The sequence below is a fragment of the Physeter macrocephalus genome, unplaced genomic scaffold (assembly GCF_002837175.3).
Source record: "Physeter macrocephalus isolate SW-GA unplaced genomic scaffold, ASM283717v5 random_968, whole genome shotgun sequence".
NCBI lineage: Eukaryota > Metazoa > Chordata > Mammalia > Artiodactyla > Physeteridae > Physeter > Physeter macrocephalus.
The window spans coordinates 772-12,884 of NW_021146358.1; the positions used below are offsets into that span (position 1 = coordinate 772).

Here is a 12,113-nt window from a genome sequence, read left to right on the forward strand (position 1 = left end):
TTCACAGGTGCATCTCAGAGCAGATCGGCTTTGGGAAAGAGTACCCATCAAATCTGGGAACAAATTCCTTAAAATTCCTGTGCCCAGGAACCCCTTGGAAAATCTTCTTATACCCCCAGAAGAACGCATACCCCAGTCAGAAGTATTGTACTCTTAATACATAATCACGTCTTAAAATTTCTCAAGAGGAGGAGCCGTTTCTCTCACTTTTCTTAACCAGGCATTATGAGTTTATTTTTAAAAAAGGAAGCATCTCCAAGTGTTTTTAAAGGATAATTTATTATTAAATGAAGAAGTCATAAAACGAAATGAAGTGAGACAGATGTCAAAGATAAATTTAAAAAGTCGTTTTCATCAAATACTATTCCTAAGGTGAGAAACAGGAAATGTATCAAATGAAAAGGTACTTATTCTTTTTAAAGGTCTGTGATTTCAAAAGAAAACTTTTCTCTGAAAATACAAATCATCCTTATTACATGAAAGACATAATTTAAGAATCTGAGAAAAAAGACTTTTTAACTCATAAGTAAACGGTATTTCCCAGACTCCCTTAGGAATGTTTGTTTTCAATCAGTGGGTTTTAAAAATCATTGCTTCCACCTTGCAAACTAACATGAATCCACCACGGATCGACAACATGCTATCCACCCTGACGTGTTCCCTTACGTCTTCACATGCTTCCTTTTCTGCAACTTTCAGCAACGCAGATTTGGAGAAAAAGACAGGATTTGAGAGAACTACAGTTTGGTCCCTAGTGAATAACTTAAAACAAAATCTGCTTTTCCATTCCCATGACACATGTGCAGTCGCTCACTTCTACTTACTTTACTGATATATTTCATATCAAAAAATCTCATACGTGCATCTCAGCACGGGGCTGTTTAAAGGCCGCATTCTCTACCCCTCGTCTCTCTGGCCGAGCTGCCCATGACATTGACCTGGGCTCATCAAGTGTCTCCATTGGGCCAGAGCAAAACCTTGGGAATTCTCTTACCATAGTTTAAAAATCATATTTACCACTTGTCTTAAATGACAAGATTATGAAATCAGAGAGAAAAACCCATTTTTAATCAACAAATGCTGCGTAATTTACTCTTCCAAACGCAGGAGGCTGCTCTGCATGAAGACAGGAGACTATGGGGTCTTGGAGTGACCCCTCGAGGGGTCCCTGCTGAGCTTCACGCTGGCAAACTCGGGACCGTGGAGCTGATCGCAGGCTCCACGGAAGGGATGCTTCCAACCAGGTGCACGACAGACTAAACACTATTCAACCTCAAGAGGACAGCAGACCATTTGGCCCTCTAGGCCTCTGATGACTTTAAATGACAGTGATTATCATCACACCTGCTCTCCTCAGAACAAAAGTCCCTGCTGTGGCTCCAGAGTACCCAGAGAACTCTCAATTCTGCTTTCAGGACAGATGGAAGCCATCAGCACAAACCCGGAGATACAGCGGGAGTCCGAGCTTCCAGGACTCTGCAAGCCCCAAGCACTTGACATAACTTGGATGCATTCAAAGGAAATACCCACGGTTTTGTTCTCTCTGATATCAAAAGAGCAAAAGCCACCTGCCACCTTCTTTACTCAAAATCCACAGGGATCGGCAGGAGAAAGAAGTACGGGCCGCGTGAGGCAGGGCGGGCAGGAGGCTGAAGGCCAGAGGCAGCCTGGCCTCCGCGCCCTCCTGACCTGGCCCAGCCTGTGTCCCTGCTTCTGCGGCCCGTTCAGCTGAATTCACAGTTTCTTCCAGTCACACGCAACGCCATGATTGTCACACTAAAATGAACGCTTAGACGTGTACGGTCACCCCAGCGCCCAGGTTTTGGAGCCTGACTTGTGGCATCATTCCATGTGCTCAATTCTCCTTTGCTTCCCTTGGCTGGAGGCAGGGAGGTGGATTTCCTTGCTTTTTCGCTCAGACCTCAGGCACCAGCAGAATTCCTCCGCAGTGTTGGCCCAAGGTCACTGGAAAGGACGCCGACCCTGATGAACCAGATCACCAGAAACATCTGTGTCCACCTCCTCCCTGGGGGTGTCAATCCTAGGTGTGACCGTCGGCTCCCACTGTGAGTGAAACGCCCCCTGTGGACTCCCCCAGAAGTGTTTTCCCTAAGCATTCTTTCAAAATGCCATTTCTCTCCAAAGGACCCTCTGCTATGTTTCGCCTTATGAAATAACTAGGAAAGTATTTGGAAACCCCAAAATACATATCAGGAGAGTTACACAAGCCTGTGGAGACATTACCAGATGCCAGGGGTTCAAGGCGCTTCGCCAGAGCCCGAGCTTGGAACCCACCCGTGGAAGGAACCAGAACCAAGCTGTTGTCCCCAGACTCAGCCACCAGTTGATCTGACCCCGCTCTAGAGGCAAGAACAGGGTGAACACCTTCCTTCCTTCCTTCCTGCCTCTCCCTTCCTTCCTTCCTTCCTCTCTTTCTTTTTTTTGAAAGGCATCTTATGTTGTGGTTTGGGGTTTTTTGATATCACAAAAAAGATTTAGAGAATTCCAAGAGTTTTGGTTAACAGGAAATACAAATGGAAATTTAAAAAACCAGAATGGAACTCAACTCTCCACAGATTGAACCCATATGGGTGTCACAGCTCACTGAATTAGCACCACTTTCGTAGCAGTGAAGACACCGGGGCAGAAAGTCCTTCCAACTCACTTTTTCCATCTCAGAGATTTTTTCCACGCTCTTCCTCAGACAAACTGACCAATGGAAGAAGAGCGCTCCCCTCTTCCCTATTTCAAAATGTGGCCATTTTCCTTTTGCTCTAGCCATCCTTTTATTTTCTCATCAAATTGAGATTTCGGGGAAGCTACGTAGCAGCAAACTAGGAAACACACTCCTTTTAAAAACAATTGGAAAAAACTGTGAAAAATCAAATTCTTTCAATAATTAGAAGATGTTGTGACTTTTTTTTTTTTTTTTTTTATTCCCCAGGCTAGGCTTAGAGGTATCTCTGGGTTAGACTCTTCTGGGGCTGGAATGACACACAAGGGCAGCCTGGCCCAAGCCAACCTGGGCAGGAAAGCCGGGCCAGCCCCCTGGCCTGCTCCAGTCAGCTCTCCTCCGACAGGTAATCGCCGCCCACGAGCTCCATGGCTTCGAGCTCCACGCTGGACAGGAACCTCCTCTGTGTCTTGCGGCAGTTGTAATCCAGGGTGGTGGTGTAGACGGTCTTGGGGTACTTGGGGTAGACGATGGTGGTGCTGAGAAAGCGGGCAGGCTTGTGGCGCGGCTCAAAGCGCACCTCAGCCTTGTAGTTGCGCCATGTGCAACTGGGTATGCAGGTGATGGTCTGGCTGCAGGAGGCCACCGCCAGGCCCAGGGGCAGGTGGACGTCGTCGATGAAGTGTCGCTCTGAGTCATACTTGACGGAGGACGTGTACCTGAGCGGGAGACACAAGGCAGCGTGAAGCCGCTCCTCTGAGCTGGGGGCACAGGGCTCCCTACCGTGACCTTGAACCTTGAGATGTGGTGACTCTAGGGAGAAGCCGCACGGAGTTTGTAACGCGCTCACTGTGCGGCCCTTTCCTAGTGCTTCACTTCCAGGATCTAATTTAATCTTCCCAACAGCCCTGGGAGAAGAAATCGGGGTGCAGAGGTTAAGGTCACAGTGGGAGGGAGCGGTAGAGCTGGGCTTTTGGTGCAGACATGCAGGATTCCCAAGTTCAACCCGCACTCACTGGTCCTCACTGCAGGCGGCAGCCCCTGGAGTCGGCTCCCACTGACTTAAGCTTTGAGACTTTGGCCAAGTTACTTAACTTCCAAGCCTGTTTCCTCTTTCTGAAAAAGGTGCCCAATAGGATGGGGGAGAGTGTTAACACAGCGACTGCTGTTGGTAGGAATGATTATATGTAACAAGGCAGATTCTCCTGTCCACGGGGGATGAGTGGTTCCTCTATCCCCTGAAGTGAACAATCAGCTCTTTAATGAGAGGAGAAGGGAACCCAGACATCCTGAATGCTGGTTCTGAAAGCTCGGTGATACCAAATACTAGTACTGGGGCCACCTCTGCCTTCGGTTTGGAGACTCCCTCAAAGCCGGGGAACCGAGATCTGACCTTATCCATCACAGCCAATTACAGTCTTGTTTTCCATAAAATAAATGAACATCCATGTTCCTCAGCAGCTACTTTATAATTTTTTTAAAGTCCTTCTTGGGCAATTTGGGAATTTTGTTTTTTTGGAAGCAAAGCATGAATTCATATTACTTCCTAACTATGGCATCTTCATAGATACGAAAATATGCACAAGCGGGACCTCCCTGGCAGTCCAGTGGTTAGGACTTGACGATTCCACTGCAGGGGTCACAGGTTCGATCCCTGGTCGGGGAACTAAGATCCCGTATGCTGCGAGGCGCGGCCAAGAAATTTAAAAAATAAAAAATAAAATGAAAAATATGCACAAGCAGCACACATAGACAAACTGAACAGCACTGCCCCTCGCCAGCCCCTAACCACTGGTCAGGGAGAAGAATCGGCACTCTTTTTTAAAATGAGTCCAGTGGAAACATCTCTTCGCCTTGGGCAAGTAGGTTAAAAGGCTGGGAAGCTCATGTCATGAAGTCATGTCCCCATTTTGTTCAAAATACAAGCTCCTCAGGAATAAAAGGCTGAACTGCTCACCTCCAAACTGGTACGCCTCCTTTGTTCTGTGTCAAAGGGCCCTTTGTATTCATGCAACGGAACTCCATCTCTAAAGCCACCAGCTACCAAAAGTAAAATTCCTTTCTCTAAAAAGACATATCTTTAATGGAGCCTCTCAATGGATCTCTGCCCCCAGATGAGCGGGGATGATAAATTCCCTGAGGAAGAAGAACGGTACTTGCCCAGTGAAATCAGAACCTGAGGCAAGGTCACAGCACCTTGACACTGGGGTGGGGGTGGGGAGATGTGGAAAGAAGCTTCTGGAAAGAGGAATTACTTTGTTACAAATTTTTAAACATCTGATGGCCATGATAAGTGAAGTGCAAAAAGCAATTTGCAGGACTTTATGTATAACACGATCTCGTTTTTATTTTAATAAGTGTATCTATATTCAAATGGTTAGAGTACAGAAAAAACATCCGAAAGAGTACCCACCAAACTATAAGAGTCTTTGGCACACTTTTGTCATTGACTATTTTTTTTTTAATAACAAGCGTTAATTACTGGAACAAAAAATTGAAAATAGAAATAAAATGAAATCAGGGCCTGCTATATTTACCTTACTTCCGTCGGTGGTAAGGGGTCAAACTCCACTCCTTCGCCAAACGACAGGGGGCATAACCTTGGTGAGCAGCCAGAGCCCAGGGCGTTGGGGAGAGAAGCTGGATTCTGCAACAATAGAAAATGCAGTTAGATTGCAGGGCCATCCGATGCTTTCCCCACAGAAGGTCCTGGCTCTAGCCTCCAGCTGATGGGCCCAACTGAGATTTGTGTCACCCTCCAGGGAATGATGCCAGCGAAGGGCTGACCCACAGCACGGGAAGACCACCGGACAGGGCACGGAGGATGCCAAGAGGTCTGCTCGAATCCCAGGCCTATCATGAATGTGTGCCCTCAGCAGAGTCAGAGCATATGCCCTGTGACCTTATTTGCACACCCAGGGGGTGTCCCTTTCCATCGATGAGGTTTTGTGGAAGGATGAAAAGAGGAAACAAATTAGAGCTCAGCGTCGTGACCGGTGCCAGACCCGGGGGCTGCTACATCATCCCGCAGAAAGGCGGTGAGAAAACCGCCATGAACTGGGACTTCACTAACCAGAACCTTCAATTATGTGCCCCCAACCCTGTCACTGTCTCAGCAACTCTTCAGAAAAGGCCAAAACCAACAAAGAGAAATGCTACAAGGGATTTTTTTTTTTTTTTTACACTGAAGATTCAGTCCAACTTCCCCCATGTCCTCTGCTTCTGAGGCCACCAGATCAATACCCAGCCAAGATGGAGGAATCTGCAAACTCATTGGGAAGATGAACATCAGAAAGTTCTCTATGTCACCTTCCACTATCCAGAAAACTCAAAGAGCCAGAGCACAGCATCCCAGGGGTTCACCGCCTTCCAGCCGGGTCAGAGCATTGGGCTTTATGATTCACCAAGGAGTCTGAGTAAGAGACGGGACCATCCTCCACACAGCTGCTGGGTTTTCACCTGATCTGACTGGAATCAGGGCTTCTGTGTTAAGCGAGCGACAGAGAGCAGACCTTTGGGTTCCTGGGCTAACTAGGAGCTGTCATTTTCTTTGCCTGATTTGGGAGAAGAACCTACACTTGGGCCAGGGTATGGCGGTGGCAGCCCCACCCCCATGTCTTCCAGGAAGCAGACATTTCTAGAAGGTTGACTCTAAGACTCTTATGTTACCAGGACAAGGTGTCAAGTGGGGGCATAGGGTGGACATGCAAAAGCCAAAGGGGACCAGGTAGGTCAGGGAGAGGCAGGGGGACCCCAGGGTCCAGCCCTGAACTTGGTTGGGGGGAGAGCTTAATAAGCCCCCACTGGGGCTTGAGAACCCAGCTGCAGAACAATGCAGCCCCCAAGAGGAGGTAGGCGCCACCCAGCATTCACAGGTGTCCAGACAGGCACTCGGTTCTCTTGCCCCCTGCTCCCTCATCCCTGCCACCCAACGCTCCCTGAGCACCCAGCCTGCTCCAGTGCAGGCTGGGAGTAGGGCGGGGCAGCAGGGGTTCTACGCATGAACAAGGGGCCTACCAGGAAAAGGGGACGAAGTCACAGCCTTTGGCATGGCTCTGGGAAGCATCCAGGAAGACTTCCCAGAGGAGGTGACAAGTTGGGCACTGCAGGGCTGGCAAGGGTTTGACAGGTGGAAAAGCCAGCTGGGTGTTGGGAGAGGTAGAAGGGGATGGCTGGGAGGGAAAAGGCACACCAGGGGGAGGAACAGCATCAGAGGCACCGATGCGCGTATCTGCCTGTGGTCAGGGGATGTGGAAGAGGAGGCTAAAAAGGGCCAGATGGCGAGGGTTCTGAAGGCCAAGATGAAGCAAGTGCTGCCTTCTAAATGGAAATGAGAGGATGCACTGATGTCCACCGAGAGACAGGATCACTGGTCAAGAATTCCACGCACCATCACAGTGGGTGGGTCCCTGGGAAGCAGCAGCTGCCACTGACAACTTCACCCAGGGGAGAAGGCTGCAAACACCCATCCCCAGGGGGAGGGGTGGCCTCAGAGCCCCACTCTCAGCTTGACTGTAGGCAGGATGTGGGTCCCCCTGGGCTCTAGGTAAAGGCAATAAACACCACCATGTGAGCCATTTCTAAGGTAAAAGGGATCTGGTGTTTTTTCTTTAAATAAAAATTTTAAAATAAAGTAAAAGGACTCATTTTTGTAAGTTTCCACCCACCTAAAGGCCTCCCACCCATCATGTGCCGGACACGGGTTAGGTGACGGGACAAGAGGGGCCACGGATCTGAAAAGGTCCCCTCCAAGGCCACTAACAGTCCCCCAAAGCTGGCCCCCTTTGCTCTCTGAATCGGGGAACCCGAGTACACCCCTCTCCCCAACACCCACCGGGAGGGGAAGCAGGCCCGTTGGAGCCACCGGGGGCGAGGGCAAAGCCCGGAGGTGCCTGGGGGAAGTTTGCTCTCGGTGACCCTGGACCCCTCCAGCCCGGCAGGGTCAGGAATGTGGCCAAGCCGCAGCCTGGCAGCCCCGGGGGCCGTCACCCCGAAGGGAGGAGGCGGTGGTCGCCTTTCCCGGGCCTCCCAGACGATGACAATTTTCCAGCCACCGGCTCCAGTTGGCCGGGCTCTCGCCGCGCTCCCGCCCCGGGCTCCCAGCGATGGCCACGGGCGGGCTCCCAGCGCTGGCCGACGGGCGGGCGGCGGCGGGGACAGCGTGCCCCGGTAGGGCCGACACGACCGCCTGGGGGTCTCCGGGGCCCGGGCGCGGGGGAATGGAGAGGATGGGGGGAGGGGCCGAGGCGGGGTCACTCACCGGGGCCGCGGGGGTGGCCGCCGCGTCGGGCTCCAGCGCCCCGGGGGCCGGCGCCCGCTCCCCGCCGCCGCCGCCCCCGGCCGCCGCGAGCGCCCAGTGGCTGGGGCTCGGGCTGGGGGGCAGCCCCGAGTCCGGACTGTCCAGGACGCCGTCGCCCTTCTTCTTCGCGTCCACGAGCTCGGGCACATCCTGCAGGCTCAGCCGGCCCACCATGGCGGTGCGCGCGGCGGGGCCGGGGCCGCTGCCCGCCGGCCGCCCTCCCTGCCCGCCGCCCGCGCGCCGTCCGGGTCCGCCGGTCTCCGCGCTCCCGGTCCCGCCCCCTGCCCCGCCCCGCCCCGCCCGCCCGCCCGCCCGCAGTGGCGGAGCCGCCAGGCCGGGCGCCAGGGGCCGCTGCGCTCCCGCCGTGCGCGACCCGCGCTGCGCTCCGCCCCGTCACTCAGCCCTCCCCGAGCGGCCGATCACAGGAACGAGGGGCGCCGAGCCGGGCCCCCGCTCCGCTCGGCCGCCCCGCAGCAAGCCGACCCTGTACCCCTCTCGCGCCGGGCCCGAGGGCGCCTTGTCCCCTCGCCCTGGCCCAGCCAGGCCGGCAGGCGCTCATATCTCGAGCCCTGGCGTCGAGCGGGAGGCAGAGTAGAGCCCGGGCCCGCAGAGGCCGGGGGAGCCGGCTGAACCCAGCGAGCAAACAACTGGAAATTATTAATAGTTAATGTGCTTCGTATGGTTCCAGCCGCCTCTTGGCTCAGCCGGGCGGGCTCTCAGTTTGTGTCTGGCTCTCATTTCTGCCCCGGAGGAAAAGAGCGCCTACTCCGTTTCTCCTCAGGGGGCTCAGGGGCTGGGGGGTGGGGGCGGAGCTGGGAGGAGCGCATCACTCCCTGGCCTGGATGCTCCGCGGAACAGGCCGTGGCCACACCTGCCAGGAAAATTCTGCGTGGGCGCAAACTGGACCTCGAACCAGATGGACGGTCTCAGCAGGCTGCCCACCGGCTGTCTGACGGGTCAGGGGCTCCCTGGTGGGGGTCACAGCTTTTCAGACGGGGGGCTTCTTCCTCCTTAGTTTGACAGAGAAGCCCTATCTGAGTGGGAACTTGTTGCAGTAGCTGCCAGCTGTAGAATTGGGCTGTTCTCAAATCTAAAAGTACCAGAAAGTTCGAGTACTGTTTCTAACAGCGACCTCCCTGATTATCAGTAAGTATAGGAAGTCCCCACCTCCCACCAGCCACTGTACCCTGGGGGTTTCTGATGGGTGCCCAACTAGGGCCACAGGCTGGAGCTTGCCCAGACCTAGCCCACAGGTGCCAGCTCTGAAGAGGAGCAGTGCCGTGGACTAGGGACTTCCCTGGCTAGATGAGAGGTGGGCGCGGTGCACGCCCCACCACAGCAAGCCAGTGTGTGTCCTTGCAAAAACAAAGGATCCTTGTCCTGCTTGGGACCTGGTGAAGTCCAAATTTAGAGCAGGTAGATGTTCGAGATTTGCTGAGAAAGTTCAGCCCTCCTACGCTCCTCACTCATCACTTTCAGGTAAGGAAACGGAGAAGGAATTTGACTTGCCCCAAGTCACACAGCTGGTACAACGCAGCTTGCTGTGAGCAGAAAGCCCAGGATCATCCCCTCCATAGAGAATAAAACCGGGTACGTGCCTGTGTGCTCGAGGTCATTCATTCAGGACCTGTGGGAACAGATTATAATATCAAGCGTGCACAGTCCTGGATCAGTGGTTCCTACAAGGACGTACTGTAAGCAGTGGGTCTTAGAGACTGGGCCAACTGTGTGGCTACAATTCCCTGCCCCTGTTGACCTCACCGTCTGCACATCCCAGACTGCCCCCAACCCCGGGCATCACGGGAGGAATCTTAAGAGCTTCCTGGGGGTGTGGAAAGGCGGTCTGCTGGCAGTGGCCGGACTCGGCGCCCTAGAGGGAGTTTGCCCACCAGCATTCCCATGTAGATCCTGAGAACTCTTCCCTAAGCTTGGCCAGCTGGGAAAAGGTGTCCAGGAAGATGGCAATTGCTCCCTCTTCCAAGGTCATCCGTCCGGAAGAGGAGGATGAGGCTGAGGAAGGTCATCGTGCTAGGCCAGTGCAGCCACTGTCTCCACCAAAGCCTGGATCGTTGTGGATTGTCTTGGAAGGGATCGCCACCTGGACCCACTAAAACATGGAATCTAGGGGGAGCCCTGCATTGCCACCTTCTGAGGGGGATTCTGAAGGGCTTAGCTTACTCACATTCTGACAGAGATCCACAGAGACATCAAAGCTGCCCAAGTGAGCAAGGGAGTGTGAAGCTGCCAGCTTTGGAGGGTCCAGACAGATCAAGGGGACACCTCTGAGGCACCCCTTCCTCCTTGGCACTGGGGTCATCAAGCAGGTGGCCCAGGACTTCACGTGGGCATGTCCGCCATCAAACTGGACCCAGGAAGCATCTATGTCCTGAGCTCCAGCCTCTGACAGTTCTGTCTGATCCTCAGCATAACCTCTCCCCAACTCCAGAAGAACATCTTGGCTTTAATAGAGATCAGGACATCCTCAGGCCTCAGGACAATTGCCAAGGAGCTCCCAAAGCGTAAAATGCTTGCATACCCTGGCCTCCTTCCTTACAGAGGAGCCCAGCACTGATACACACAAAGGAAACTGGAGGGGCTTGAAGAGGAATTCAGCCCGGGGACCTGACGCTGACGGAGAAGCTGCACAAAAGTCTTCCCCCTCCATGGTTCCCAGAACCCTGCTGAGCCAATCAGAAGACACCTGGGACCCCAGGTTTGTCCTCTCCTGTCCAGACTGTCTTCAAAGAGCTCAAAGATAAGCTGGAGCTGACTGCAAGCTGCTTGGGTTCAGAGGAGAACGTGCAGGTCATGCCCGGCCAGGCCCAGGCGTCCTGCCTGCACGTGCATCTCCGTGAACTCGTGGCGGTCCTGGTGGAGATGAGCAGAGGGGTTCTTACAACAGGAACCATCTGACTTCGGCCTGCCCACGAGTGCCCCTGGGTGGGGGGCAGAGGGGCTTCCCCTGTGACCTCATGGGAGCCGTGCAGCGCAGACCCTGGAAGACAGCCGTGTTTCGTCAGCCCTGAGCCGTGAGTCCGCACTGCATATCTGCTAGAGTCCTTGGGAAGAGCCCCACGCCCTGGGCTCTTCATTGTCCTACATCTTCTGCCAGATTGTTTTCCAAAGGACGTTTCTTAAAAAAAAACAACAAAACTCTAACCAAGGCTTGGGAAAGACAACAGATTCCACTTTACCCGCTCCTGGTCTGGCTTCGAAGACAGGCCTTCTTTTGAGGAGCATCTGGGTTGCACCTAGAAATCAGGGGTGAGTTGCACAAAACGAGACCACGGACCCTGCCGAAAGAGTGGCCTCTCCTCAAAGCTGTCCTTTCCGAGCGGCCATCATCCCCTGCCTGGATCACAGAGACTGGTGTCCTCATAGGACTTGGCTTCTGGCCCTGAGGCCTCTCCCAGCAGGGTCTGAGGAACAAAGCTGCATCACAATGAATGCCAATCCTGCATTTTCCCTTTTTCTCCACTAAATTAAGCTGATGCCCAAACGGGAGTTGAGTCAGACAAGAGCAGGGTGGGACAAGAGCAGGGTGGGACCCCCGCCCCCGGGACACCCCCCCACCACCACCGCCACAACGGCGGCTGCTTATTGTTTTTGGAGCAGCTTGTTTTCAGTAAACCCCGCCAGACAGCAGATTAAAAGCACTGCGGGCTCCAGCGCACTGGCGTGTGCCCAGGGCCCCAGGCACCTTGTGGTCTCAGCCCCCTGGGTCTCTGGTCTCCGGGAACCACGATGCAGTGGCTTGGCCTTAGTATTAAGCCAGGTCCCCCCTTGTGTTCATGTACGCCCATGTCAACCAAAATGCTTAAAAAAATAGGACTTTATTTTGTTTCCTTAAGTGTCTTAAGATTAAGGTTATTGGTTTCAAAGAGCATGGAAAGGGAACTGCCATATTCGATAAAGAAAGAAACTGCATTAAAAAGATGTACTTGGGCTTCCCTGGTGGCGCAGTGGTTGAGAGTCCGCCTGCCGATGCAGGGGACACGGGTTCGTGCCCCGGTCCGGGAAGATCCCACATGCCGCGGAGCGGCTGGGCCCGTGAGCCATGGCCGCTGAGCCTACGCTTCGGGAGCCTGTGCTCCGCAACGGGAGAGGCCACAACAGTGAGAGGCCCGCGTAACGCAAGAA

The 12,113-nt window shown here is 53.7% G+C and overlaps 1 protein-coding gene across 1 annotated transcript; it reads right to left on the bottom strand.

Moving 5' to 3' along the window:
* Positions 1-416: 416 nt before the first annotated feature.
* On the bottom strand, positions 417-8,225 carry RFLNB (refilin B). Its single transcript, XM_024127833.3, has 3 exons — positions 7,935-8,225; positions 5,212-5,321; positions 417-3,393 (listed from the first exon to the last, which is right to left on the bottom strand). Exons 1-3 carry the CDS (start codon positions 8,145-8,147, stop codon positions 3,063-3,065), a joined length of 654 nt encoding a protein of 217 aa, XP_023983601.1. The 5' UTR covers positions 8,148-8,225; the 3' UTR covers positions 417-3,062.
* Between the last annotated feature and the right edge of the window lie 3,888 nt (positions 8,226-12,113).

What these genes read in the sequence shown, in the direction of transcription:
- RFLNB (XM_024127833.3), bottom strand. Translation starts at nt 8,147, where the DNA reads ATGGTGGGCCGGCTGAGCCTGCAGGATGTGCCCGAGCTCGTGGACGCG. An exon ending in CGGCCACCCCCGCGGCCCCG is followed by an intron (nt 5,322 to 7,934) that starts GTGAGTGACCCC and finishes CTATTGTTGCAG; the next exon opens with AATCCAGCTTCTCTCCCCAA. An exon ending in TTACCACCGACGGAAGTAAG is followed by an intron (nt 3,394 to 5,211) that starts GTAAATATAGCA and finishes TCTCCCGCTCAG; the next exon opens with GTACACGTCCTCCGTCAAGT.